The sequence below is a fragment of the Bison bison genome, unplaced genomic scaffold (assembly GCF_000754665.1).
Source record: "Bison bison bison isolate TAMUID 2011002044 unplaced genomic scaffold, Bison_UMD1.0 scf7180017864368, whole genome shotgun sequence".
Taxonomy (NCBI): domain Eukaryota; kingdom Metazoa; phylum Chordata; class Mammalia; order Artiodactyla; family Bovidae; genus Bison; species Bison bison.
In genome coordinates this window covers 3,477,912-3,503,805 of record NW_011494940.1, presented here as the reverse complement: position 1 = coordinate 3,503,805, position 25,894 = coordinate 3,477,912, and the positions used below count along the sequence as shown (strand labels likewise).

The following is a 25,894-nucleotide window of genomic DNA, read 5'->3' as shown; positions in this document are numbered from 1 at the left end:
TGGAAAAAGTGACAGATTTTATTTTCTTGGGCTCCAAAATCACCGCAGATGGTGACTGCATTAAAAGACACTTACTTCTTGGAAGGAAAGCTATGACAAACCTAGACAACATATTAAAAACTAGAGACATTACTTTGCCAAAATAGGTCAGTATAGTCAAAGCTATTGTTTTCCCAGTGATTATATATGGATGTGAGAGTTGGACCATAAAGGCTGAGTGCCAAGGAATTGATGCTTTTGAACTATGGTGTTGGAGAAGACTCTTGAGACTCCTTTGGACTGCAAGGAGATCCAACCAGTCCATCCTAAAGGAAATCAGTCCTGAATATTCACTGGAAGGTCTGCCGCTGAAGCTGAAGCTCCAATACTCTGGCCACTTGATGCAAAGAGCCGACTCATCAGAAAAGACCCTGATGCTGGGAAAGATTGAAGGCGGGAGAAGAAGGGGCAACAGAAGATGAGATGGTTAGACAGCATCACTGACTTGATGGACATGAGTTTGAGCAAGCTCCGGGAGATGGTGAAGGATAGGGAAGCCTGGCGTGCTGCAGTCTACGGGGTTGAAAAGAGTTAGACACGACTTAACAACTGCAAAACAGCAAAAGGACCTTAGAAAATGTGTGCAACATGGAATAAATGAACTTGCAGCAGCACGATTGTAGGGGCCCTGCGCAACACCAAGAGCACAACAGCCTTGCGAGCACAGCCCAGCAGCATGAGCCCTCAGCCTGGGCAGGCAACCTCAAGGCACGACTTCCAGAAAGGACTTCACAGGGCTGTTAGAACTGGGAAACATGTGCACTGCTTTCCTGCTTTTTTCAAGGCAGCTGGGTCCCAATGCATTACAGTGTGCTGGTAAGGTTCTAGCTTTTAACTGGCAGCGCCAGGCCAGTGTCACTGACCCTACGCTTGCCACCCAATTCCAGTCTGTATGCAGGACCAAGGATCCAAGGCTGGTCCCTCAATAATCCAAAGTGGCTTGTCTTTAGGTGCCTCTGGATTGCTTACATCCATGTAAAGGAGAAAACATCCTTGGGAAGGCAACTTTCTTAGCTCTAAACATTGCTTTGCAAGGGGCAGCCTACTCATCTCTGAGGCTCCAACCTGAATATGCCTGTTCACATAGGGATGTGGCCTCCAAGCCCCTAGGGGGAGCTCTCACTCAATCCATCCTGGGTGCCAGAAACCCCTTGGAAGCATAAGAGCACATGAAGGTATTATGCAATGGTGAAGTCTCTCCCCCAGAAACAGTCAATGTCTAAGGTCAAAACTAAGCCTCCACCTACCACGCAACATTACACGCAGAGGAGACTCACAAAATAACTAGACCAGCAGACCTTGATCTGGATTGCCGGTAACTCTGAGCAGCTGCCCAAAGCATGATTACAAAGGCCTGGTTAGAAGTTGAATGTAACATGGTTGATTTGATCCTGCAGATAAATTTTTCAAAACTGAGGACTGAAAGAGATACCCCTTAACCCTACAGTTCTAGCCGAAGACTAAAATTAAATCAGAAACAAGGTTAAAACCTGTGCTTCTTTAAATACCTGGTGATTGCTGAGAACCTTCTTTTCAGGCATGATAATCAACTAATGAAAAAGACCCCTTCATACAGATGCCAGAGCCATACTGTTTACTGACCAAAAGACCAAAATTAGTAAATTCGTATGAGAGGTGAGAAAATGGAAATGGAATGTACAAATCTAGTCGATCAGAAGCAGTTTTCGAGACTTTTATTGAACTGTCATTTTATTACCAACATTTAACATTCCTAGTTTTGCTACATTTGGGCAAGCACAATAGGAAGAAAATGTAAATTAAATACTATGAAAGTTCACCTTTAATGAAACATGATCTTGATAGGATATTGATATATAAATTTAGTGGTTTTATTGCATTGTTAGAAAATTATATTATGAAAGATACAAAAAAAATCAATAGCTGTTATTATTTCTGTTTATTTTACAATCAGTATGCCATCTTTTGCCATTATGGCTTTAAATTTTCATTCTGCCCAACAGGTTTCAAAGAATAGTTTATTACATGCTTTAATAAAACAGTTAAAATATTTACAAATTCAAAATAGATGTTTCATAACTGAAAAAAAAGTTCACCTGAGAATTCATTATAACATTGCCATTTTTTTATTTTTTTTCCTCCAAGTTGTTAATGTGGCTGAGTGTCCACATGCAACCTGTATCGTCTACTGTGTCAAATATATTTGATTCCTTATTTTAAATTAGTTAAGCATTAAGCTATAGTAAATTATAAGATGTACAGATGTAGTACTTAGATTTATATCCATGTTTGTTCTGAATATAGCAACTTAACAAATTATTTGCTACAGCTGCAGGATTCAAATAATGAGAAACACTTTAAGGTATGGTTATTTTACTGAGTTAGACCTAACAGCTTTTAAAAATCATCAAGCAGTGAGAAGGCTAACTCATAAAATAAGGAACCATAATCGTGTAAATACACCATATACAAACTGAAAATCACCTTTGCAAAGTTCTGCATGAAGGAAAAGATATACACTGTATACACATAATCCTGTCATTTGTCTTCGGCAGCATCAAAAAAAAATCAATTTAAAACAAATTTTCTTAGAAAAAACGTCTTTAGAAGTTAATGTTAAAATAGGCATAAATGTGTAATGCTATGCAATATATAAAAAACTTCCCCACTTTATGGCCAAAAGACAAAGATAAAAAATTTTTATCTCTCTGTTCCTCTGGATTACAACTTGAAAATCATGTAGGTATGAGGTAGTGTAGTTACTTGTATTACATGCTGGTTATTAAAAGTAATGCTCTATTTTATGAAATAATACACTTGGCCAATAATTAGAATATCATTAAAATAAACCTTAATGCTAAACTGTTTATATGTAGCGAGAAATTTAATCCAAGTGCCTTAAAAACTGTATTTAAACTCTGGAGACAGCTAGGTTTCATCATAAAATAGGAAGTAATCTTTCAAAGCAGTTATTTACAGTAGCAATTAAAGTACGAGACTGACATTTGCACATACACAGACTGGTGCGAAAAATAGCCGAGTGCACACTGAGGTAGGAAATGAAGGAGTCCGTCGGCTTGGGTAAGATTTTACACACTGTAAACCAGAAAAGGTTTTATATTATTTTATATTTTGAATTTAAAATTACAAGTATCAAAGAAATAGCTAGATGGAAGAATACACACACACACACACACACGCATACACCATTGATCACTGTTTTGTAGTATGGGATTCATTATCATAGAATTATATTCTCCCTGACAAATTCTTAGGTGTACTTATAAAAGCCTCTAGAAAATAAACAAGTCCAACTAGTTTTTTCCTACAACAGCTAAGCTGATAATAGAAATAACATACAAACCACTGAAAAGATAGTGGCAATAGCTCCCGCAACACCGGCCCCCATGAAAAAGGGTAACATTAGACGAATTACTCTGAAATGGGAAGCCTGGTCCCCACGTCGCCTCACAGGCCTACTGGCTTCAGACCCATTCCTACACGTTAACTACACAAGCCCTCTGCCAGACTCAAGATGCACTCTACACAAGTCAGGTGTCTAACCTCAGTGAAATGAAGTACTTTCCAATCCAAACTCTAAAAATTACTTTCTGTACCCTTTCAAACTGGATTCTGCAAACGTTTCTCTGAATGCAAATATTCAATGTTGCTTTCATCACTGACAGGTCCACAGCTTTCTATAACAGCAGAATGCCTAAGAACCATTGCATAATGGCATGGGATAAGGGTTCAGATTATTAGAAAACTATCTTAAAACAGGATTGAATAAACACAAAGACTGATTTTAAAATGCCCAAGTCCAAAATGATGGGTGTGCCCTTACGTGCTAGATTTGGGGAGGAGAGCAAGACTAAATCTGGCTTCCAAATTCACACAATGGTACAAAATTATGTTTTTAGCCTATCTCACAAACCTACATGGTTGTTGTGGACACATTTTGATCTATCGTAATGCTTTTTACAAAGAAACCACAGACCTTCAGAGACAGGATGGGAAATGAACTGCCACTCCTGATAAATGCAGGCCATCTTTCCCTGCAACAGCGGGTTCCCTTGTATGAGTGGCCTCTGGCGGGCAGGCCCCCAGCCTTGTCCCGGGTGAGCACTCCAGGATTCCAGGGAGGCTAAGACAAGGCTGCCATCACAGGAGCTCACGCCACTGTGTCCTGAGTTTTATTTCTCCTTCAAAAGGACGAGAATGTGAGCAAACAGAAAGATCATGCTGGACCCAGATGTAGAAGAGATGAAGAGGAAAAGAGGGAAATGACACTTATCTACTGCTGATGCAGCCACGACTCTTAAAGTCGACACTGAGGAGGATCAGGAGCCTCTGCCAGAGGCCAGCCTCCTGCCCGGGGTTCCTAACTGTTTCCAACGTAGCCGAGAATCACAGCTACAGGCCAACCAGTCTCCACTTTCAGCGAGAGCTGAAAGAGCAACACGCAAGGGTTCAGGCAAGATGGTCTCTATGTGTTCCCACTTCAGGCCTACAGCACTGTGCCCGAGGTGGTGACACCTCACTTTTCAGTAGCATGGAACTCTGTCAGCATTACTTGGAAGAACATTTTCTTTTAAACCAGTATGTTGTAAGAAGGCCGGATGATTAATCTTTTGCAGGCTACTTCTTTAGAGCAGGAAGTGTCTGCAGAGGTTTCAACCTGTTTAACTGTTGTCTGATTCACTACAGTTTTTCACTTTCTTGTTTACTTTGAACACTGGGAAGAATCATTACTAATAGCTGTTATTCTTTAAAACTGAGCAGTTTTCAGTACTCTTGCTGGAAAATCCCATGGACAGAGGAGCCTGGTATATGCTACAGTCCACGGGGTCACAAAAAGTCAGACATGACTGAGCGACTTCACTTTCTTTCTTTCTTTCAAAGCCTTACTGCATTTCCATGTGGGAGTTTTCAGCATCCAGGTAGCAGATCATTTCTGCCCCTCCTGTGGAAATGAAGGAAAAGTCAAGGCTGATATCAAAGGAATTCCCTTAACAGCAAAGTACGAGGGAAGACAAACCATACTGTCAAGAGACAGGTGGCCATATCAGGCTTTTAAGACAATGTCAAGATGTCAGTAGGAAATAGCCGGAGGTGCGTTTACTCATCAGTAGTACACTTGTCGGTCATCTGTTGACAGAAGTCTGAGATGCCCCCGCTCTGGCGGCAGGGCTCCCTCGTCTCTGAGAGGGTGCTGGTGGCCGTCTGGGACTCCTGGCCCCGCACACCGCCCGCCTCGCCGCCCTTGGTGCTGGGGTAACATAGGCTGGGCTCCCCGGCAGGCAGTCCAGCCGCAGGCCTTTCAGACAGACTCAGGATCGAGGGTAACGCAAGCTCACTATCAGGAGCGCTCTTGCCTTTCTCGGAAATTAACAGGGAGAGCGGGCAGTCGGAGGCTGAGTACTTGGCAAGGATCTGTATCTGTTCTTGACTCAGAGCCGCTTCTTTACAGACTTGCTGGCAGAGCCCGGTCAGGTTCTGCTTGGTCTCGCCCAGCGTGGACAAAATGTGATCCCTCTCCTTCAACAAGCTCTCCTTTTCGTTTTGCTGTAGGCGAGAAAGAGAGTACGGTGAGCTGTGTTGATGAGCTCGTCAACATGGCTAGGGTGTGCATTCATTCATATCCACGGCACCTCCTCATCATGTAAGGTCATGGGGAATTTTTCCTGCCAATTCCATTCAAAAATATACTCAATCCTGAGGCTCATAAGCCCTCATCCCTAACAGGCCTACACATATCTTGGAGTTCAGAAGTACTCAGATTCTAGAGACAAAGTATACATGCACACATAATTCCTCCAGCAGCATCTGAAGCAGCACCCCACTCTCAGGCACCTTCCCATTTCTAAATAAGACACACGAAAGCATCAATAGACAAAGTAGGATACATAACAACTGGGTACCCTGATCTAGCCTTGTGTCAGTTTTTTGGCCAAAACAGTTGCAACAGACTTGCACAGTTTTCAGAGTTTTTTGGATCTGTGGACTGCAGATAAACCCCTGCAGACTCTGGGGATGAAATACAACCTCCGCAAAAGCACGAGTGAAGTGATCGTAACGCCAAAGATTCCAATCACGACTGGACACTAGCTGTGCCGGACACTGTGCTAGATGTTTCCAAACATACCATTTCAACTATGTAACCCTCACGATGACTGCTGATTTCAGGACTATCAAACACATTTTACAGATGGGGTTCAGATTTTAACATGCCCAGAGTCAGAAAGCTAGTACGTGAGTGATTGACATGTGAAGAATGGAGGGGGAGGGGAATTGTGTTTATTAATTACTATTATTGCTATTTAGTTGCTAAATCGTGTCCAACTCTTTTGCGACCCTGTGGGCTTTCCACAGGACTTACTAGACACACTGGAGTGGGTTGCTATTTCCTTGTCCAGGGGATCTTCCTGACTCAGGAACTGAACCCAAGGCTCCTGCCACATCTCTTACACTGCAGGTGGGTTCTTTACCACTGAGCCACCATGGTTTCCCAGGTGGCGCTAGTGGTCAAGAATCTGCCTGACAATGCAGGAGACATCAACAGACTCGGGTTCAATCCTTGGGTCAGGAAATCCCTTGGAGGAGGAAATGGCAACCCGCTCCAGTATTCTTCCCTGGAAAATCCCATGGGCAGAGGAGCCTGGTGGGCTACAATCTGTGCAGACACAGAGAGTCAGACACGACTGAGCACAATTATTACCCCTATTGGTACTGTTATTATTTTCATGTTAAATGATTATCCCTGTAAGAAAGCCTACCATGAAGTTTTGGTCAGGTTTTCCCAGTCCCAGCCACCATGTCCGCCATCACTGGTCACTGCGGACAGCGTGTCTTTTTTCCTATCATTGTGCCACCTCATCCTTCCGATTCTACCACTGCACTGCGCCTAATCTAGTATGACCTAGAAAACCAAATCATCAAGCTGGTTATAACATAAGAGAAAATAAGTGTTGACAGAGGGTCAAAGATTTCTCTTGTGAAATCTATGATAAATCTCCTGGCTTCTGCTCTTTGGCAACTTCAGGGGAGCCAGAGCTGTTAAATGTTGCCAGTTAACATTTAGACAGGTTGCTTCACAGTAGCCATCTGCAATGGCCAACCTTTAAATAGATGCTCTTTCGGGACTAAAATAGTTAAAAGGTTAAAAAAGAAACCTGCTTTACACAAAAGTACTGCTGTGGTTTTATATTAAAGTTTTCCTAAAAAAATAAATAAATAAATAAAGTTTTCCTACAAAACTGCGGGTGACTCCAACTATGGGTAGTCAGGTTTTAAATATTTCAGGGCCATCTAAGACTTTGAAAAACGTTGCACTGAGTAAGAAACACTAAATTTTTCTATTGCAAGGTACATACTTCTATTTACTGAAAGTGAAAGTGAAGTCGCTTAGTCATGTCCGACTCTTTGCGACCCCAAGGACTGTAGCCTACCAGGCTCCTCAGTCCATGGGATTTTCCAGGCAAGAGTACTGGAGTGGGTTGCCATTTCCTTCTCCAGGGGATCCTTCTGACCCAGGGATCAAACCCCAGTCTCCTGCATTGTAGAAAGATGCTTTACCATCTGAGCCACCAGGAAAGCCCCTGTTTACTGAAGCATGATGTATATCCTGAATGAACACATATTTCACACACACATAGAAGGAGCAACTCTCCAGCAGCTAGCATGCATTCTGGAGTCTAATACCTGCTATAAGAGACTAGGGATTTTTACAGAAAGGGGTGGCTCCTCATCTCTAAACAAGAGGCGGCTTCCCAGGTGGCTCAGAATCCCAGGTAAAGAGAAGGCTTTACCCAGGTGGTAAAGAATCCGCCTGTCAGCGCAGGAGACAAAGGAGACTTGGGTTTGATCCCTGGGTCGGGAAGAGCCCCGGGAGGACAGCATGGCAACCCACTCCAGTCTTCTTGCCTGGAGAGTCTCATGGACAGAGGAGCTTGGTGGGCCACAGTTCACAGGGTGGCAAAGAGTCAACCATGGCTGAGCACGCACACAGATGCAAGGCAAACCTATGAGACACTGCTGTAAATGGCACAGGCACACCAACGGGGTCGTGTCAACAGCACGCACCAGCTGGCTGAGGAGGCTGGCTCTCCCCGGCAAGCCCGGGAAAACACTGACATCAAGAAGACCAACGGCTATTATGAGTTCTAAGAAATTAAACTAGAAAAAGATTAATCCATGAGTCCACTGTGATACTAAAAGGATGTGGTCGGACAGAGGAAAAAGAGGAGGGAAGGAAAGTTCTTTTTAAAGAGGAATACCAATAAATGTAAGTGGAATAACAAAATTGGAAAAATCCCGATTTTGCAGTCCCCGTTGTAAAGGCCATCATCACATGCTTAAAATCAAAGGACAAAGGAGTGTTGGGGAACTAGATATTCACAAAGTGCCTAATTAACAGTCCACAGAAAACAATCACAAAGGCAAAAAAAAAAAAATTTGGAGATGATCTGCCCCCGTGCACTCAAGTGGAACAACATCCTGACACGGTGTCTCCCCAGGTGACCCAGTATGAATGTTTAATCTCGATCTATGAACACACACTTTCACAGTTTACATGAAATACAAAGAGTGAAGGAAGGAGTTACATAAAACCAAGGGGAAATGATCAGACAAACATTAAAAGTATGACATTTCATGAGAACGCTGGCCTAGACTCTTAAAAAACTTATTATCGTTAGAAAATAGAAGGGGGGCAGTACTGGGCATATACCCTGAGGGAACCATAACTGAAAAGGATACAGGTACCCCAATGTTCATCACAGCACTATTTACAATAGCTAGGACATGGAAGTAACCTAGATGTCCATCCACAGATGAATGGATAAAAGAAGTTGTGGAATGGAACACAATGGACTACTACTCACCATAAAAAGGAGTGCATTTGACTCAGTTCTTATATATATACATATACACACACACACACAATGGAATATTACTCACCATAAAAAGGAATGCATTTGACTCAGTTCTTACATATATATATACACACACACACACACACACACACACACACACTAGAATATTACTCAGCCATACTGACATGTCCTGGAGGAGGAAACGGCGGCCCACTCCAGCATTCTTGCCTGGAGAATCCCCACAGAGGAGCCTGGCGGGCTCTAGTCCATGGGGTCGAAAAGAGTCAGACACAACTGAGGGAGCAAGCGATTGACATGTACTCACTGCTATACTTAAAACTAACACAACACTGTTAATCAACTAGACTCTCCTAGAAAACAAAGATTTTTTTAAATTAAAAAAAATGGAGGGAGAAGAGGGAGGATTTGTTCTAGACTGAGAGACTAAAGACAAAACTAAAAACATGTGAGAATTGGCTCCTACTTTGCAAAGAAAAAATGTATATAAAGTATGCCTAGGGACAATAAGGGTAATTTGAATAGGAACTACATATGTTACTTAAGATTTATTAATTTTCTCAGGTATGACAAAGATATTGGTAAATATATTTGATAAAGATATCAAAAAATGTCATTTTAGAAGATTCATATTTAAGCATTTAGGGGTGAAATGTCATAATGTGGTAGGTTTCAAATGATTCAGAAAACAAAACAAGAGCCATAAAGACGGACAGGGAGTATAGCGAGAAGATCACCCAACTGTAGTTACAAAGAATCCAAGACTGGCTAACAGGGACAGAGGGACAAAGACCCACAGACCAACCAAGCAGAGCAGGGGACACAGACCTGGCCAGAGAGACAGAGACCAGGACCCACAGGAAGAGGCAGAAAGCAAAGATGGCAAAATGTCAGTGACTGGTGAATCCACCGCAAGTATGTGGTTGTCTACCACACTGTTCATTTAACTTTCCTGCAAGCTTAGATGGGGAGGAGGAAGATGATTCTCAAGAACAAATGAAAACACATTAAGCGGGCTCCCTATGAGACTCCAAGCATTTTATTGGCAAGGGCTATGTCTCACTGATCTTTGATTCCCCTGGTACCCAGTACATTTAATATGAATGAAAAGCAGATACTCGCAGAAAACATAACTACTAATTTTTACTGAGCCCTGAACATGTGTGGGGCAGGACAAAGAGCCTTCCATCTCTAGCTGAATCTCATCCTCGCACCAGACCTGAGGGAGATACTACCCTTATCTCCTTGTTATTGATGAGGGGATTGGGTTTTGGAGAGGCAACGACCTCTCCAAAGCCATCAAGGGGCCAGGCAGAGTTTTCAGCTGTTTGACTCCAAAGCCTCCATCTGACGTCTGTGTTCTAGTGCAGCAGGTTCTAGAAACTTAGTGTGCATAATAAAGACTCACACTGGAAACTTGCAGAATGCATGTTCCTGGGCCCCTCCCACAGGTCTGGGATGGGGCTCCAGAGGGAGCATTTTGAAGGTGGACTCCTGGGTAACTCTGATGCCAATTGTACACAGGTCACATTTCAAGACACGCTGCTCAAGGGCCTCACAGAGTGGCAGCGGGAAGGCCCCAGAGGGCCCACAGCAGGGTGTGGAGATGGCAGTGCCCATGTGACTAGAGCAGTAGTTAGACTGTGACCAGAAAAGGGTTGTTTTTAATACAATAATCTTCACGACCAAATTCACAATAGTAAAGACAGACTGGGCTTCCCTGCTGGCTCAGAATGCCTTCAATGCAGAGAGCTCTGGGTTCGATCCCTGGGTTGGGAAGATCCACTGGAGTAGGGAAAGGCTACTAGCCACTCCAGTATTCTTGCCTGGAGACAAGCCACAGGAGTGCATACAGTCGGACATGACTGAGCGACTAACACTTCCCCTTCACAAAGACAGGTGAGGTCATTTGACTCCTACACCATCATCCTGGACGAGGGCAGTGAAACGAAACAATGTGTGATCATGTCAACCCCGAGTTCCAGAACTCTGTGAATGCTGTGATTTCTGATCACTTATAAGATGATATCAATCAATATCTGATTTCTTCTAAGAGAAATTACACTTTAGCAACTTATTATTTTTCTTTAAAAAGCAAAGTTTACTTCAAGGTTACCTTTGTTTGAGACCACAATGGTATCAGAGACACATATTGTCTAACTTCTGATTTCATCTTACAGAAAAGAATAAACATAGACCTTGAGAAGAATCCTATAAAGATGACAGCTTTGTAAGTCAAACACGTTAACAAGGTGAATGACTGTTGAACTTTGCTCAAGATCTTCTATTTATTGGCAAAAGGAAAGTCATGATTTTGGTTTGTAAATTATAGATATTCAATTCTTACAGTAAAAGCAATACTGAATTAATACCTAACCTTTAACATACTATCAAATTTTAAATTAAGATTAAAAGTCAATACCATCAATTTATCAACCAAATAAATATCCACCTTTTTTTTTCTTCAAAGGTTACTGACAGATTCCAACAGGACATTCAAATTAACATCTCCCTTTGGCTTTCCCAGCATATAAAGACCACCTGAAGCATGCTTAAAAGACATTTACTCCTTGGAAGAAAAGCTACAAACCTAGACAGCGTATTAAAAAGCAGAGACATTACTTTGCTGACAAAGGTCCATCTAGTCAAAGCTACAGTTTTTCCAGTAGTCATGTATGGATGTGAGAGTTGGACGATAAAGAAAGCTGAGTGCCAAAGAATTGATGCTTTTGAACTGTGGTGTTGGAGAGGACTCTTAAGAGTCCCTTGGACTGCAAGGAGATCAAACCAGTCAATCCTAAAGGAAATCAACCCTGATTATTCACTGAAAGGACTGATACTGAAGCTGAAGCGCTAATACTCTGGCTACCTGACGTGAAGAACTGACTCACTGGAAAAGACCCTGATGCTGGGAAAAGACTGAAGGGGGAGGAGAAGGGACGACAGAGGATGAGATGGCTGGATGGCATCACCGAGTCCAAGTACGTTGAGTTGGAGCAAGCTCCGGGTGTTGGTAATGGACAGGGAGGCCTGGAGTGCTGCAGTCCATGAGTCAGACCAAGAGCCAGACGTGACTGAGCGACTGAACTGAGCAGAAGCATGCTTCACACATGGTTTTCATCTCACTGACCCACCTTAAAAATACTATTTTCAAATCATTATTCGTTTTGTAATCAAAATACTTTTTTTCACGTGCTGATCCATCCACAGTCTATTAGGCTATTACTCTTAGAAGCAACTACAAAAGTTTCCTAAGAACCATGGGAAAACCAAATATTCCCTTCTACTGAAAATTAACCAAGAGTTATTCCACCAATGACATGAAAGGAATCTTTCTATAATGAGAGGCAATATAAACAGTGAGGTCCCAACCCGGAGTCTACAGAGCAGGCAGAGACATTATGAAAGGAACAATCAAGGGAGAGAAAACTGAAAATTGATAAATAATAGTACAGCAATAAGAAGAAGAAAGTAATATTTACTGAGTACTATGTGCCAGGCATTTTTCTAAAGACTTGGATGTATTAGCTCATTTAATCTTCATAAACTGGAGAAGGAAATGCAACCCACTCCAGTATTCTTGCCTGGAAAATCCCACAGATGGAGGAGCCTGGCAGGCTACAGTCCATGGGGTTGCAAAGAGTCAGACACGACTGAGACACTTCACTTCACTTCACTGCACTTCCAGTGTTTTTGCCTAGGGAATCCTATGGACAGAGAAGCCTGGCAGGCTACATACAGTCCATGGGGGTCACAAAAGAGCTGGACACGACTTAGAGACTAAACAACAATAATCTTCATAAATGAATACTCAGTTCTGTAAAGTAAGAAATGGTATTATCCCATCTTACAGAGGAGAAAACTGACGGACAAAGATATGACATAGCCTACCCAGAGTTACACGGGCTTCCCTGGTAACTCAGACAGAAAGAATCTACCTGCAATGCAGGAGCTGCAGGAGATGTGGGTTCGACCCCTGGGTGGGGAAGATCCCCTGGAGCAGGGCATGGCAACCCACTCCGGTATTCTTGCCTAGAGCACGCCATAGAGAGAGGAACCTGGTGGGCTACATTTTAGGGCGTCGAAAAGAGTCAGACACAACTTAGTGACACCGTGCACACACAGAAAACAGAACATTCAATGACCGTTTTTACCTCATCTAGACACTGTCTCTGCTCTCGTCTCTAACCAGGGTTTTAGCTCTAGCTGGCCTGCACCATTATCTTTCTTCACACAACGCTTCCTTCTGTTAGTACCAACCACTACCGTACAAAGAAAACACTGGTGAAAATTAATCCATTTTTTAGTTAATTTGTGTTTTGATGTCAGAATAAAAAATAAGATGTAACAAAGTAGGCATTCTTATCCCTGAGGATCTCATTAGGTATTAAAATTTTATATTTATATTAGCACATGAATTTTTCCCTTAGATGAAAGATTCAAGTTGGCTGGTTCACTTTGCTATCAACCAAAACAAGTTACTGGTTCATTAAAACCAACAACTGAAACATATTTACAGACACCAAGCACAACACAAAGAGATTAAAGTGTTTTATCATTTCTTTCATTTTTATTCAACCACCAGAATTAGATAGTGAAATTATCTTTAATCTATAAATCACTTTTTACAAAGACACATAGAAATAGTTCAACTTACATATGACAGTATCCCACTATATACACAAAATACTTGCTTAGGTAAAATTATGAAAATCCTCATTGCTTTTCATCTCCTTATTTTTCTGAAAATGTCACATAGTTTATTTTTTTAATATTAATTGGCAAATTTTAAAATAATTGAACATTATATCTGACTTAGGAATTGAAACAGCTATTTCCTTATAAAAAAGAAAGACAGAATGAACTGTTGGAATCAGAATAAGAAGAAACTTCTAGACTCACCAGCTTCTCAATTTCTGATTCAAGATTCTGTATACAGTCAAGCTTCCTCTTGCGACAGCGCTGTGCAGCAATTCTGTTTTTACTTCTTCTCCGAATATCATGGATGCAATCCAGCTGTTCTGGAGTCAGTTTGTGCATTTTCAACAAAGATTGAAAATCATTTCGAGAGAGTGAAATTATTCGTTGTGCATTAAATGGCAATTTTACCTAGAAGGTGAAATAAACATTAGCAATTATTGCTGCATTTTTTGGTTTTACTTAAATCTAGGAAGAGGAAAATATGCATCTATGTTTTCCAGGGAACTTTATTTAGACTTAAAAAAAAACCCTCTATCATCTCCAATCTCTATACATTCTTTTTTTTTCCTTCATTATTTCTGTTCTATTTTCGAGAGGGTTTAGAAGAGAAATTGAGAAGCAGATTTTTTTCGCAAATCAAACATCATAAACACAAATATTAATGTACTTACGGTGAAAAAACAGAATTTAAATTATTTTACTAGGGCATGTCAATACCCCACAGAGATCTTTAAGGCATTTTCTAAAGTGTTTTAAACGTATTTTTACCCAAACTAAAAAAATTCTGTTTTGTTCTTTGACTTCTATTACTGTGTAGCACCGACTTAATATTGTGTATAACACCACCAATAATTTCTAAAGCATTTCTGAAAATTTTTCTGTCAGAAAAATGGCAGTTTCACATAACTCATTTTACTTGCCAATGCAGAAATGGTTAGAAAAACCTTATGAATATTTTACAGTCATTTTCAACATATTTAAATTTCAAATAATAATAATAAGATAATCTTTAAAAAATAATACTGTGGGAAAATTTAATTATCAAAAAGAAATGAAACATTTGTCAGTTTCTACTTAAGTCTTTCAAGCTTACAGAAATTAGTTACATAAAATATTCTAAAATTTCTTAAATGTTTCATTTAAAGACTTTGTCATAGTTTCAAGCACTGCATTTACAAATGTCATACAAAAATCAATATATATAACTTCATGCTTACATATTACTTCTTAAATAATGAAACACTTCCTTCCAAAGCCAAGGGGGAAAAAAAAAACCTCTTCATTGTTTCAAACTATTTTATACCTGTTTTAACAGGTATAAAACCAAAGAGTATGATAAAGAACTAACGAACCTTTATTATTACTGGAACTATAGTCAAGTTTTACAAAAAAGCATCTATCAAATACCAACATTTATACACAAAGTTCACAGATCAAGATTAGTGTGATTAATAACAAACTGGATACATGTAGTTCATACTAAATTATTAAGACATTCTTTAAATTAATAGATGAAATGACTAAGGAAAACTAAGAAAAAATTTTATAGCTATGAGAAACTAGTATAAAGAAAACTCTGGACCGGAAGCCACATTCCTGCAACTGGTCATTGCTAAGTCATTGCTAAGTGACTAAGTCCCACGTCTAGACGTCCTTGTGGCAGTGAATAAGACTGAATATATGCTGTATTTAACCAGGAGTTAATCATCAAATGATTAGAGAATCATTATTCTTTTTCCTCTCGGGACCTGGCACTTGATTTAAACAGTTACATGGCCAGTGTGGGAATCCACTCCCTGCTTAACAGAACAAAATACACCTACTTGAAATAAAGGAACACAGCAGTCCTTCCAACTTCATCACCCACTCCTGGTATGTATCATACCGTGGTATAATTAACTGAGTATGGGTTTCCTCCTCCCTCCCTGAGCCAGATCACATTCCCAACAGGAGCAGACACAGTCAGCCCAGTTAACGGTGGTCAATGACTTGAGCACACACTCCTTTTCCGCTCACCTCACACTCTTGTTCTCTGGCTGAACAGGGCTCACTGTCCCCTTCGGTATCCGTCTCCGAGTCGTCTCCCAAGCTGATCACACAAGCGTAGGGACAAGGCTCCTGCTGGGGCTCTGAAGCATAGTCATCAGTTCCGATTTCCAGGCTGCTGGAACAGCCCTCAGGACTCAGAGTGCTTATAAAAGGGCAACTGACAGAACTCAAGGTCGTGAAAGTCCTCTGGCCCGGTTCAGGGCTCTCGCTGATCCTGATGCCTAACCAGGGACACTCAGACCGCTTCTGGGGGTAGTTCTGCTCTGGGCCATCTTTGGCCACGGCAGGTGACAACTGCATTTGGCAGGGAGCGTCCGTGTTGCAGATGTCACTCCAGAAGCCCTTCGCGAGGTGCTCTGCCACCTCTCGCTCCACGCTGCTCAGATCACTTGCAGCAAGGCCACTCTCCTTCCTGGGGCCGGAGTCTGATTTCACATCTGGACTCTCACCGAAAGCCTTCTCTTCTCGCACATCGGAACCCGACGAAGGCTTTTCCGTTAACACTGTCGTGTTCTGCGTGCCAGCAAAATTCAAGTCACCGTACTGGTCGTACGTGTGTAAGACAGACAGAGAGTAGAACCTGTGGGGGTCTGCAGAATTGGGGGGGCAGGGAGTTGTTTCTGTTTTTCCAGATGAGCCCTGGGAAGCGGGATCTTTCTTCTTGGCTTCTTCATGTTCCATCGCTGACTTTCTTTCTTCACATTTTAAAATCACCTGCAAGTCTGCACAGTCCTGGATTCCTCCTAGACACTCATTTTCCGACGGCTCGTGAGGCTGAACAGAAGCAGCCTGAATGTCTTTGACGCTGGACTCCACAGTTCGGACTCTGTCAGTTCCAAACGCTTTCTGGAATTTTCGGTATTTGGGGCATAAAGACGGCAGAGCCAGGGCAGCATCCTTTTCTAAGCACATGGATTCACATGTTTGGCTGGCACTGTCCTGCAGAGGAGGAGTCGCTTTTGCACTGCCTTGATACCTACGCAGTTTACAGTGAGGGGTTTGGACATTTTTGTTGTCCAGAAATTCCTCCACCTCATCAATTTCTAAATCCTTCTGGTCCAAAAGAGAAAACTTAAAATCTGGTTTCTGGCAAGGTGAGGAGAAGCATTTTTTTCTGGGGCATTCCTGCTGGTCTGCAGTGGAGTCCAGAAACTTGTATTTGAGAAACTGAAAGCAGGATTCCTCAATATCAGGTACGCCTAAAAATTCCACACACTTGTACACCTCATCCACATTGTCCTTACTGAGTATCAGTTTAGCAGTGTAGGCAAACTGAATTAAAGGTTCAAATCCTTTAACTGTCACCTGTTAATATACAAAACAAAAACAAACACATCACATAAAAAGCTGTCTAGCAGATAAGGACGAGAGAAGTAGCAGGGTGGCAAGATGAAAACCTCTTAGTGATACTTATAAAACAGGGATTTTAATTTGGTGAGAAAAAAATATTCCTCTCAGAAATGTAAAGCTAAGGGAATCTAGCAAAGCTTGCTTCTCACATCCTGTTCACTGGGACCACACCCTCCACTTTATAGATATCCACTCATGATGATCCGTGGAGTATGATTTACTCATATGAGATAAAGATATAAACATTACCACAACTTTCTGCATTAGTGGAAAGAAGGCATCTATGGAATAAAGCAACATGGATAAACGTTCAACACCCTGTTTCGAGTGCTGGGGTCTGCTGCCATCCTAGATCTGCGTGGTTACCATATTCCAAACAACTCCTCAACCGTGATCAACTACTAAAGTGGAATATTCAATGCTGGAGAACAGTATAGCTAAAGCAATGAAAGTATTCCTAACCATGGTGGACAGTAAATGGCTACCTATCAATTATCTTAGAGTTTCTAATAAAATTTTTAAAGATTCAGATTTACAAAGTGATCTACGTGAAGACCTAAAACTTGTGCCTAGTACAGTCTCAGCAAAGAATTCAAGGACTCTAGCTAATAAAACCTTTAAGCTCAAAATTGTACATTTACACTGAACCTGCCTCTGCAGAGAGAGGGAGAGATGACCCCTACTGAGGGCATGGAAAGCTTCATTCTAGACTCAAAATACAAAAATTAATTTTAAAACACTGAATTCCAATAAGAGGGATCAAGATGTAATTTTTCTGTGATCCTCTTAAACACCTGCTAAACTGGGCATACTTAAGTAGCTTTTAAATAGCTAAAACAATAAAATAAAAATAGCAACATCAAATACTGGTGAAGATGTGGAGAAACGGGAAAACTCACCCATTGCTGGTAGGAACGTAAAATGGTGCAGCTGCTCTGCAAACCAGTTTGGCAGTTTCTTATAAACATGCAACCACCATATGTTCCAGCAACTGCACTCCTATTCTTTTATGCCAGAAAAATGAAAACTCATCTTGCACAAGCGCTCAGTACAATGTTATTTGTAACAGCCCAAAATTGGAGTTAGCCTGATTTCCTTCAATAGGTGTACAGCTAAATAAAAACCGGTACACCCACAGTATGGAATGCTCAGCAATAAAAAAGAATACACTGAGGATGCCTAAACCTTGGGTAAATCTCAGAGAAATTACGGGAAGAGGAAAAAGGCCAATCCCAAAAGGTCACCTACTGAATGATTCCATTTATGTGACATTTTTCAGATGACAAAACTTTAAGAAAGGAGGACAGATTAGTGGTTGTCAGGGATTAGGAATGGAGGGAGGGGTGAGGGAGTATGGACGGAAACCAGGAAGGGAGTGAGTGGGATTTCAAAAGGGCAACACAAGGGATTCTCAGGTGGGTGCTGAAACTGTTCAGTTTCCTTACCGTGGCAGTGGATACATGGACCCATCCAGAAAATGAAACTGTAGAGAATTTCACAGCATACTCAATTTAGTGCAAGTAAAACCAGGAAAGCCTGAGACGGGTGAATTGCATTACTGTCAAAATCCTGGTTGTGATACACAATTTCGCAAAAACACTCTACCATTGGAAGAAACTGAGCAGAGTGCAGCAAAGGGGCTCTCTGCCTTATGTCTTACAGCTGCATGTGAATTTACAATGATCTCAATAAATGTTTCAACTGGGAATTTTTAAATAAAATAATCAAGAGGCTTTAAAGACAGCTACACAAGGATCTTTTCAATCTGTCATTATGATGAGACACTTCAAATATCTGAAAATGTGTATCTTATATTCAAATTAGAATGAATGAATGCATACATACACACGTGCATGGAGATACCTTTCCTTCCATATACAGGAATCAAATTTTTTTCTGCTTGGAAAGTCTTTTTAAGTAATTTGAAACTACAGATCATAATGAGGATATCTCGATTAGCATATGTGTTGCTACTTGTTAAAGAACAACGGCTGACCAATAGCTGGCCCTTCTTGCCACTGCCTTAGTATTATATTATTTGCTCCAACTTCCGCCACAGAACTGACAACCTATAGCTACCATTTCATGGATGTATGTATGCATGGCCAGCAATAAGCTGAACTGTAGACTCAGTGTCATCACAGAACAGCCCACACAAACCTGTTGTACACAGACAGGTTCTACATACTTTGTCCAAATTCCTTTTAACAACTTCTAATGTATGCTGGAGAAGACTCTTGAGAGTGCCTTGGACTGCAAGAAGAGCAAACCTGTCCATCCTAAAGGAAATCAGTCCTGAATATTCATTGGAAGGACTGATGTTGAAGCTTAAACTCTAGTACTTTGGCCACCTGAAAGGAAGAACTGACTCATTTGAAAAGACCCTGATGCTGGGAAAGATTGAAGGCAGGAGGAGAAGGGGATGACAGAGGATGAGATGGCTGGATGGCATCACCAACTCAATGGACATTTGAGTTTAAGCAAACTCTGGGAGACAGTGAAGGACCCGGAAGCCTGGCCTGCTGCAGTCCATGGGGTCACAAATTGTCAGATACAATTTAACAATGAACAAAATGTGTGTCCCAATGCACAAGGCTCAGCACTCTTCTAGTTGTAGTCACTAATGAAGCCAAACAAACTGTTAAAACGGCCAGTGTACCCAGCACTCCTGCCCTAAGAGTCGTCTCTTAGAGGTAGGATGGTAACAAGAACCTAAGTGTCTAGGTGTGTGAGCTCCATAACAGGCTTGGGGGGAAAGGTGTGTAAGAACAAGGCTCTATAAATATGACACAAAATCATCTTTCTTCTACCCAAGCACCATCTCAATCTCAAGAAAGAAGAAAGGGAGAGAACCCTTCTGGAGTACCTAACAGCCACGTGTGGACAAAATGAGGAGGCTGGAATGCATAATCTTTTAGGTTTCCTCCAAATTCTAAAACATCCGGCTTGAAAAACGAATAGATCTGGCAACTCGGACTCATAGTTAAAACAATAAAACTGAGCAGCACAGGGAGGCTGTCCCCAGTAATTCCCTTTCAGCCCCGTCCATGAGGGCAGGTCGGTCATAGCCAAACTCAGGCTTGGGAGGACCCTAATCCCTGTCACAGATGTCCATCACAGGAAAAGGTCCAAAGGGGGAGTCCCGCCCAGGTGTGCGACCTCTCTGAATGCCCGTATCCACTGGTGAGGCATTTCATTAAAACGTAACAGAGGGTCGAGCTATTCAACAGCCCAACAGATAGTAACTAACATCCAAAGTTATCATTTCAGAGACTTCCCTGGCAGTCCAGGGGTTAAGTAAGACTCTGCACTTCCACTGCCGGCGACAGAGGTTCGATCCCTGGTGGGGGAATTATGATTCCACCTGCCTTGAGGTGCGGCCAAAAAAATAAAGTAAACCAGTTGACAGAGAAAATGCCAGGATGTCTACAAAGCAAGTTAAATGTGCGGCTGCAGAAGCACGGGCAAGGGATGACGGGGAAGACGGGGTTTTGCCCTAACGGGATCAACCAGGGGAGACTTAGTTGGTTGCATGAACGCGGGGCGAGCTCTCCCACCTCTCCGGGCAGCGTGATGCGCGGCTCAGGGCCGGCCGGGCCGGCGAGCCGGGCGTGGAAGTAGGCACTGCAGGCGGCCAGCACGGCGCGGTGCGCGCGGAAGGGCCGGCCCTCCACCAGCACCGTCACGTCGCACAGCTCGTCCTTCCGCCGCTGCTCGTCCAGGCAGCGCAGCACGTGCGCGCCGTGCACCGACGACTCGTAGGCGAACACTGCGTTCTCACCCAGCCACATTCTGCGTCCGGGGCGGCGTCGGGAGGGTCCGAGAGAGCATGCTTCTGACGGTCGTCAACCCTGCTGAGACACAGGCTGCTGTCACTCATGGAACGGCTTGGGAAAGAGGTCTGTCCTGGCGGCCCCAGCAGGTACCCATCAACACGTGGCTGCTGTTTAATCGCTCAGTCGAGTCCGACTCTCTGCGACCTCATGGACTAGGGCCCTCCAGGCTCCTCTGTCCATGGAGTTTTCCAGGCAAGAGTACTGGAGTGGGATTTGCCTATGTTACACATAATAAATCTTTTAAAAGAAAAAAGGCTCCTGAGAGCCTGGAAGCATTTATTCACTTCACTTCATTTAATAGAGATTTTTGATAAGCAATTTTTATAATAATAGGAAACATATTCTTGGGGTGAAGGGGGGGAAGACCTTTTGAAGCAAGGATTTTATGGCTCTGAAATGAGGCATTTAATACAAAGAAAACAGCTCCAATGAGCAAACCGGGAAGGCTGAGAAGTTTCTGGGTGGCATCCCAATCTGTTGCTTTAAGACATTAATGGGTGCGTGTAGGTCACCAGAGGTACCACTCTGGGCTGGGCTAAACGGTGGAACAGGCAGACAGCACTTCACATGCTCTGCGTCCCCCATTTCCCAACACTTGACGGCAGGCAGGAGGGCGTGGCGCTCCAGAACAAGGGATGCGTTCTACAAAAGGCAAAGCTCCTCCCAACACGAAGAGGAGCAGGATTTCCTTGATTTAAAGACTCAGGTCTGCCAGGCCAAGTCTTAGTAATTAATCTTTTTACATAACAAGTCTTACTTAACACTATAAAATGTAGGTAACAAATAGGACTACTCCATCATTAACAACACGGTTCACCACACAGAGGAACTCTTGGTTTTCTCAAAATGCTAAAACAAAAGGGAAGATTATCAAAAATGTATGTTTTTAAAAACACATACTAACATATGAGCATGCGTGCCTGCTAAATTGCTTCAGTCATGTCCATCTCCTTGCGACCCTATGGACTGTAACTCACCAGACTTCTCTGTCCACGGGATTCTCCAGGCAAGAATACTGGAGTGGGTTGCCACGCCCTTTTCCAGGGGATCTTCCCAACCCAGGGATTGAACCCACGTCTCTTACGTCTCCTGCATTGGCAGGCGGGTTCTTTCCCACTAGTGCCACCTGGGAGGCCCATACTAATACAGAGTAGCCTCCAAACAGCTTTTGAGCATATATATACCCAACACACACACGAACAACTACGGGCCTCCCTGGTGGCTCAGTCGGTAAAGCATCTGCCTGCGGTGCAGGAGACCTGGGTTCCATCTCTGGGTCAGGAAGGTCCCCTGGAGAAGGGAATGGCAACCCACTCCAGTATTCTTGCCTGGAGAATTCCATAGACAGAGGAGCCTGGTGGGCTATAGGTCCATTGGGTTGCAAAAAGTGGGACAGGATTGAGCAACTGAACTGACCCAGCCCCACCCCCCCCCAAAAAAAGGACACTTTAGTTGCTACATTGTGTCTTGACTATCTGACCCAGGCACTGGAGCCCACCTGGCTCTTCTGTCCATGCAATTTCCCAGGCAAGAATACTGGAGTGGGCTGCAATTTCCTGCTCCAAGGGACCTTCCTGACCCAGGGACCACAAGCTCCTCTTCTGAACCTTACTCATGTCCCAAAACATGAAGGTCCTCAAATGTTACATGACTGAATAAACATTACTGTTTTCACAGTTGCTATAGGCCAAACAAAAATGAAAGGAGAAATAAAAACTACTAAATCCAGACAGACTAGGCCCAAAGTTGTGTCCCAGTCTCTGCGATCCTATGGACTGTAGCCCGTCAGGCTCCTCTGTCCATGGGATTCTCCAAGCAAGAATACTAGAGTAGGTTGCCATTTCTTCCTCCAGGGGATCTTCCCAACCCAGGGATCAAACCAGCGTCTCTTACATCTCCTGCATTGGCAGGCGGGTTCTTTACCACCAGCGCCACCTGGGAAGCCCCAATCATAGGTGAATTCCACCTCAAAGACACGATGTCTCAGTAACCACACAAGACATGCATCTATGAGTTCTATTCTACTTATGTGTTCATTTTTAAGGTGCTCATTATAGCTGAAATATTAAGTTCCTCAGAAACAGTCAATGAAAATAAAATCTCTCACTATGTGGTTAAACTTTTCCCAAGGTCAAGGATCACAACCTATCATTTATTTACTGATTCAGCATACCGCATGAAATCATGGCAACTCAAAAACCACGTCCAAGGACTAACTTGACTTTCGGGTTGTGCCCACGTTGAAAGGGTAGTAAATGCCCTTTCGCAACTGGTCTTGGTATTTCAGTTATCAATATAAGGAACTGTTAAGAGTAGTGGGAGGAGCTATCATTCAATGAAACTGTGTATCTCGTGTGTGTGGTACTGCAGGGACCACTGCCTTCCACTTTATCCAAGACTGTCCACCTCCCCAGCCAAGCCGGATTCAACAGTGACCGTGCGCCTTGCAGTGGCCCTGGACAAGTCCCCAGCCTTCTTATTCTGTCCTATCATCTGCCCTGATGATGATATAAAACTACATAAATCCTACCCTCATATTCTGTGAGGCCACCATGGAAAACTGGGGAAATTCCTCAAAATAATGAAGACCAGAACTACTGTATAATCCAACCATTCCACTTCAGGGTATTAATCCAAAGAATATGAAAACACCAACTATAAAACATACACACCCTCATGTTCAATGAAGCATTATTTATCATAGCCAAGATGTGAAAATAACATAAATGCCTATCAACGGATGAATGGATAAAGATATGATGTACATTTACACTACTCAGCCATAAAAAAATGAAATCTTCCAATTTTGACAGTATAACGTTAAGTGAAATAAGTCAGATGGAGAAAGATAACTATTGTGTGATCCTCACTCATATATGGAGTCTAAAGAAAACAAACAAAACAAAATAAAATTCATATACACAGAGACTAGACTGCTGGTTACTAGAGGGGAATGGGCTTCCCTGGTGGCTCAGACGGTAAAGAATCAGCCTGCAGCGCAGGAGACCCGGGTTCAATCCCTGGGGTCAGGAAGATCCTCTGGAGAAGGAAATGGCAACTCATTCCTGTATTCTTGCCTGGAGAATTCCATGAACAGAGGAGCCAGGCGGGCTGCAGGGCATGCGGTCACAAAGAATCAAACGCCACTGAGCAACTAACACTTTCACTTTTACTTACTAGAAGGGAACAGGGTTCAGGATGAGTAAAATAGATGAAAGGCGTCAACTGTATGTATGGTGATGAATGGTAACATTTGGTGGTTATTACTTTGTAATGTATACAGATGTGGAATTGTAATGGTGAACACCTGAAGGTTATATATATATAATTGGTATATAATGTTTATATACCAATTTTACCTGAATTAAAAAAAAAAAAAACTATACTGAAAGACACTGACAAACACAGAATAAACGGAGAGGGACTTTGACCTAAAACAAGCGAGGCCCAATCCCCACAGAGCTGCTGTCAGCCCACATGTAATCCAACCATTTACATGTTGCTCCAACTAGTCTGTTCACTACTCGCCTCAAGAGAGAGTTTATTTTTGGCTCAGTCCCCTTGTTCAGGCAGTTCTGGCTGACAGGCTACCTCATAAATTCATGCCCAGCTTACAGCTTTGGGCCGTATGCCAACACCAAGTTCCAACAGCTGCAGCTGAGAGAAGCTAGAAAATCAGGGAGTCAAACAGCCACCTGGGATGATGCCTCTTAAAAGGGTCAGGTCTCCCTTTAAGTGGACTGACCTGACTCCTCCCAGAAACCTGGGCCTCGTCCCTGAGACCTCCCACGCTTGGCCCTGGGGTCCAGTCTCCTCCCAAGCCCTGGTGCCTCTGTCCCTTGCAGCTAAGACCCACCTGTGTCCATCTGTCCTGCCACAACTCCAGTCCAAGCCACACTGGCTCTTGCCTAGACAAATGCTGTTTATCCTCTTGCAAGGCCTCACAAGCTCACACATGTACAAATATAATTATGTAAAATAAAAAGTGACACAAATGTTCACAGAGCAATATTTTATCCTTACTAGTGCAACATAGTCTAATTTCTACTCTATTAGAAAAAAAAATCCAGTTGTGATCCACTCAAATTTTAAGAACCAATAATGGACCATGACCTCACAAACTGAAAACATAAGACCACTGGCTATCAGAACAGGGTCTAGAATCATACAGCACCTGGATTCAGATCTCAGCCCTGCCCCTTACTGGCTATGTGGCCCTGGCAACCTGCTTAGCCTTGCTGGGTTGGGTCTTGGTTTCAAACAAGATTAACAACAGCACCTAGTGAGGGTTGTGAGGTTTACATGAAGACGATTAGGGTAAAGGGTTGAGCACAGTGTCTGGCCCAAAGCCAACAAATTTTAAATATTAGCAGCTGTTAACGATGATAATAATAAAAATAACAAAAGCCTCAGTCCCCCGAATCCCCTCATGATCCCCTCCAATTTATTCCCCTCCATCAAAGTTATAGCTCCCTTGCTAAAAACCCCACAATGTCTTCCAAATTCCTTATGATCAATTCTAAATCCTTAGCATGTCCTCCAGACCTGCATGGTCGGGTTGCCCATTAATCCAGCCTTGCCTCAAAGCCTTCGTCTCCCTCTCTCGCTGTTCTCCAGCCTGACCATCCTTCCTTCCCACTCCACAGGCACCAAGCTCCTTCCAGCCTCAGGACCTCTGCACATGCTGTCCCCACCCCCTGGACTTCTACTCTTCAGCTGGCCAACTCCTCACCTGTTAGGTCTCAGCTTCAATGTCAACACTTTGCCTGACCTGTTCTCTGTCACAGCTCAAGCTTGTAACAGAGTACCTGGCCCAATGCAGGTACCTGCTTCTGATGAATGACGGCATTTTTAGTATAAACCCAAAATGCAGATCGTCTAACTTCATCTTCCAGACACAGCACAGTCAGCCACTCCAACACACAGAGGAACAATGCGCTGAGCCAAGTACTCAGAGAAAAGTCCTTGGATAGCTTTTCCAGAGTCAGAAATACAACTACCCGGACCCTGGCCTCACTAGCGTGGAGCCCTACATAAAGTTATTCTGAA

At 42.8% G+C, this 25,894-nt stretch overlaps 1 protein-coding gene across 2 annotated transcripts in view; it reads right to left on the bottom strand.

The window, feature by feature from the left end:
• Nucleotides 1–533: 533 nt before the first annotated feature.
• BACH1 (BTB and CNC homology 1, basic leucine zipper transcription factor 1) overlaps nucleotides 534–25,894 on the bottom strand; it is a 46,642-nt gene continuing 21,281 nt past the window's right edge. The window contains exons 2-5 of one of the 2 annotated variants that reach the window (XM_010855819.1): nucleotides 20,567–20,863; nucleotides 15,627–16,964; nucleotides 13,812–14,018; nucleotides 534–5,583 (exon numbers count right to left, since the gene is read on the bottom strand). In XM_010855819.1, the coding sequence (XP_010854121.1) occupies nucleotides 5,137–5,583; nucleotides 13,812–14,018; nucleotides 15,627–16,964; nucleotides 20,567–20,800 (2,226 nt within the window). In that variant the 5' untranslated portion in view covers nucleotides 20,801–20,863 and the 3' untranslated portion in view covers nucleotides 534–5,136. The remainder of the gene's footprint in view (nucleotides 5,584–13,811; nucleotides 14,019–15,626; nucleotides 16,965–20,566; nucleotides 20,864–25,894) is intronic. The other variant, XM_010855818.1, reaches the window with a different exon arrangement.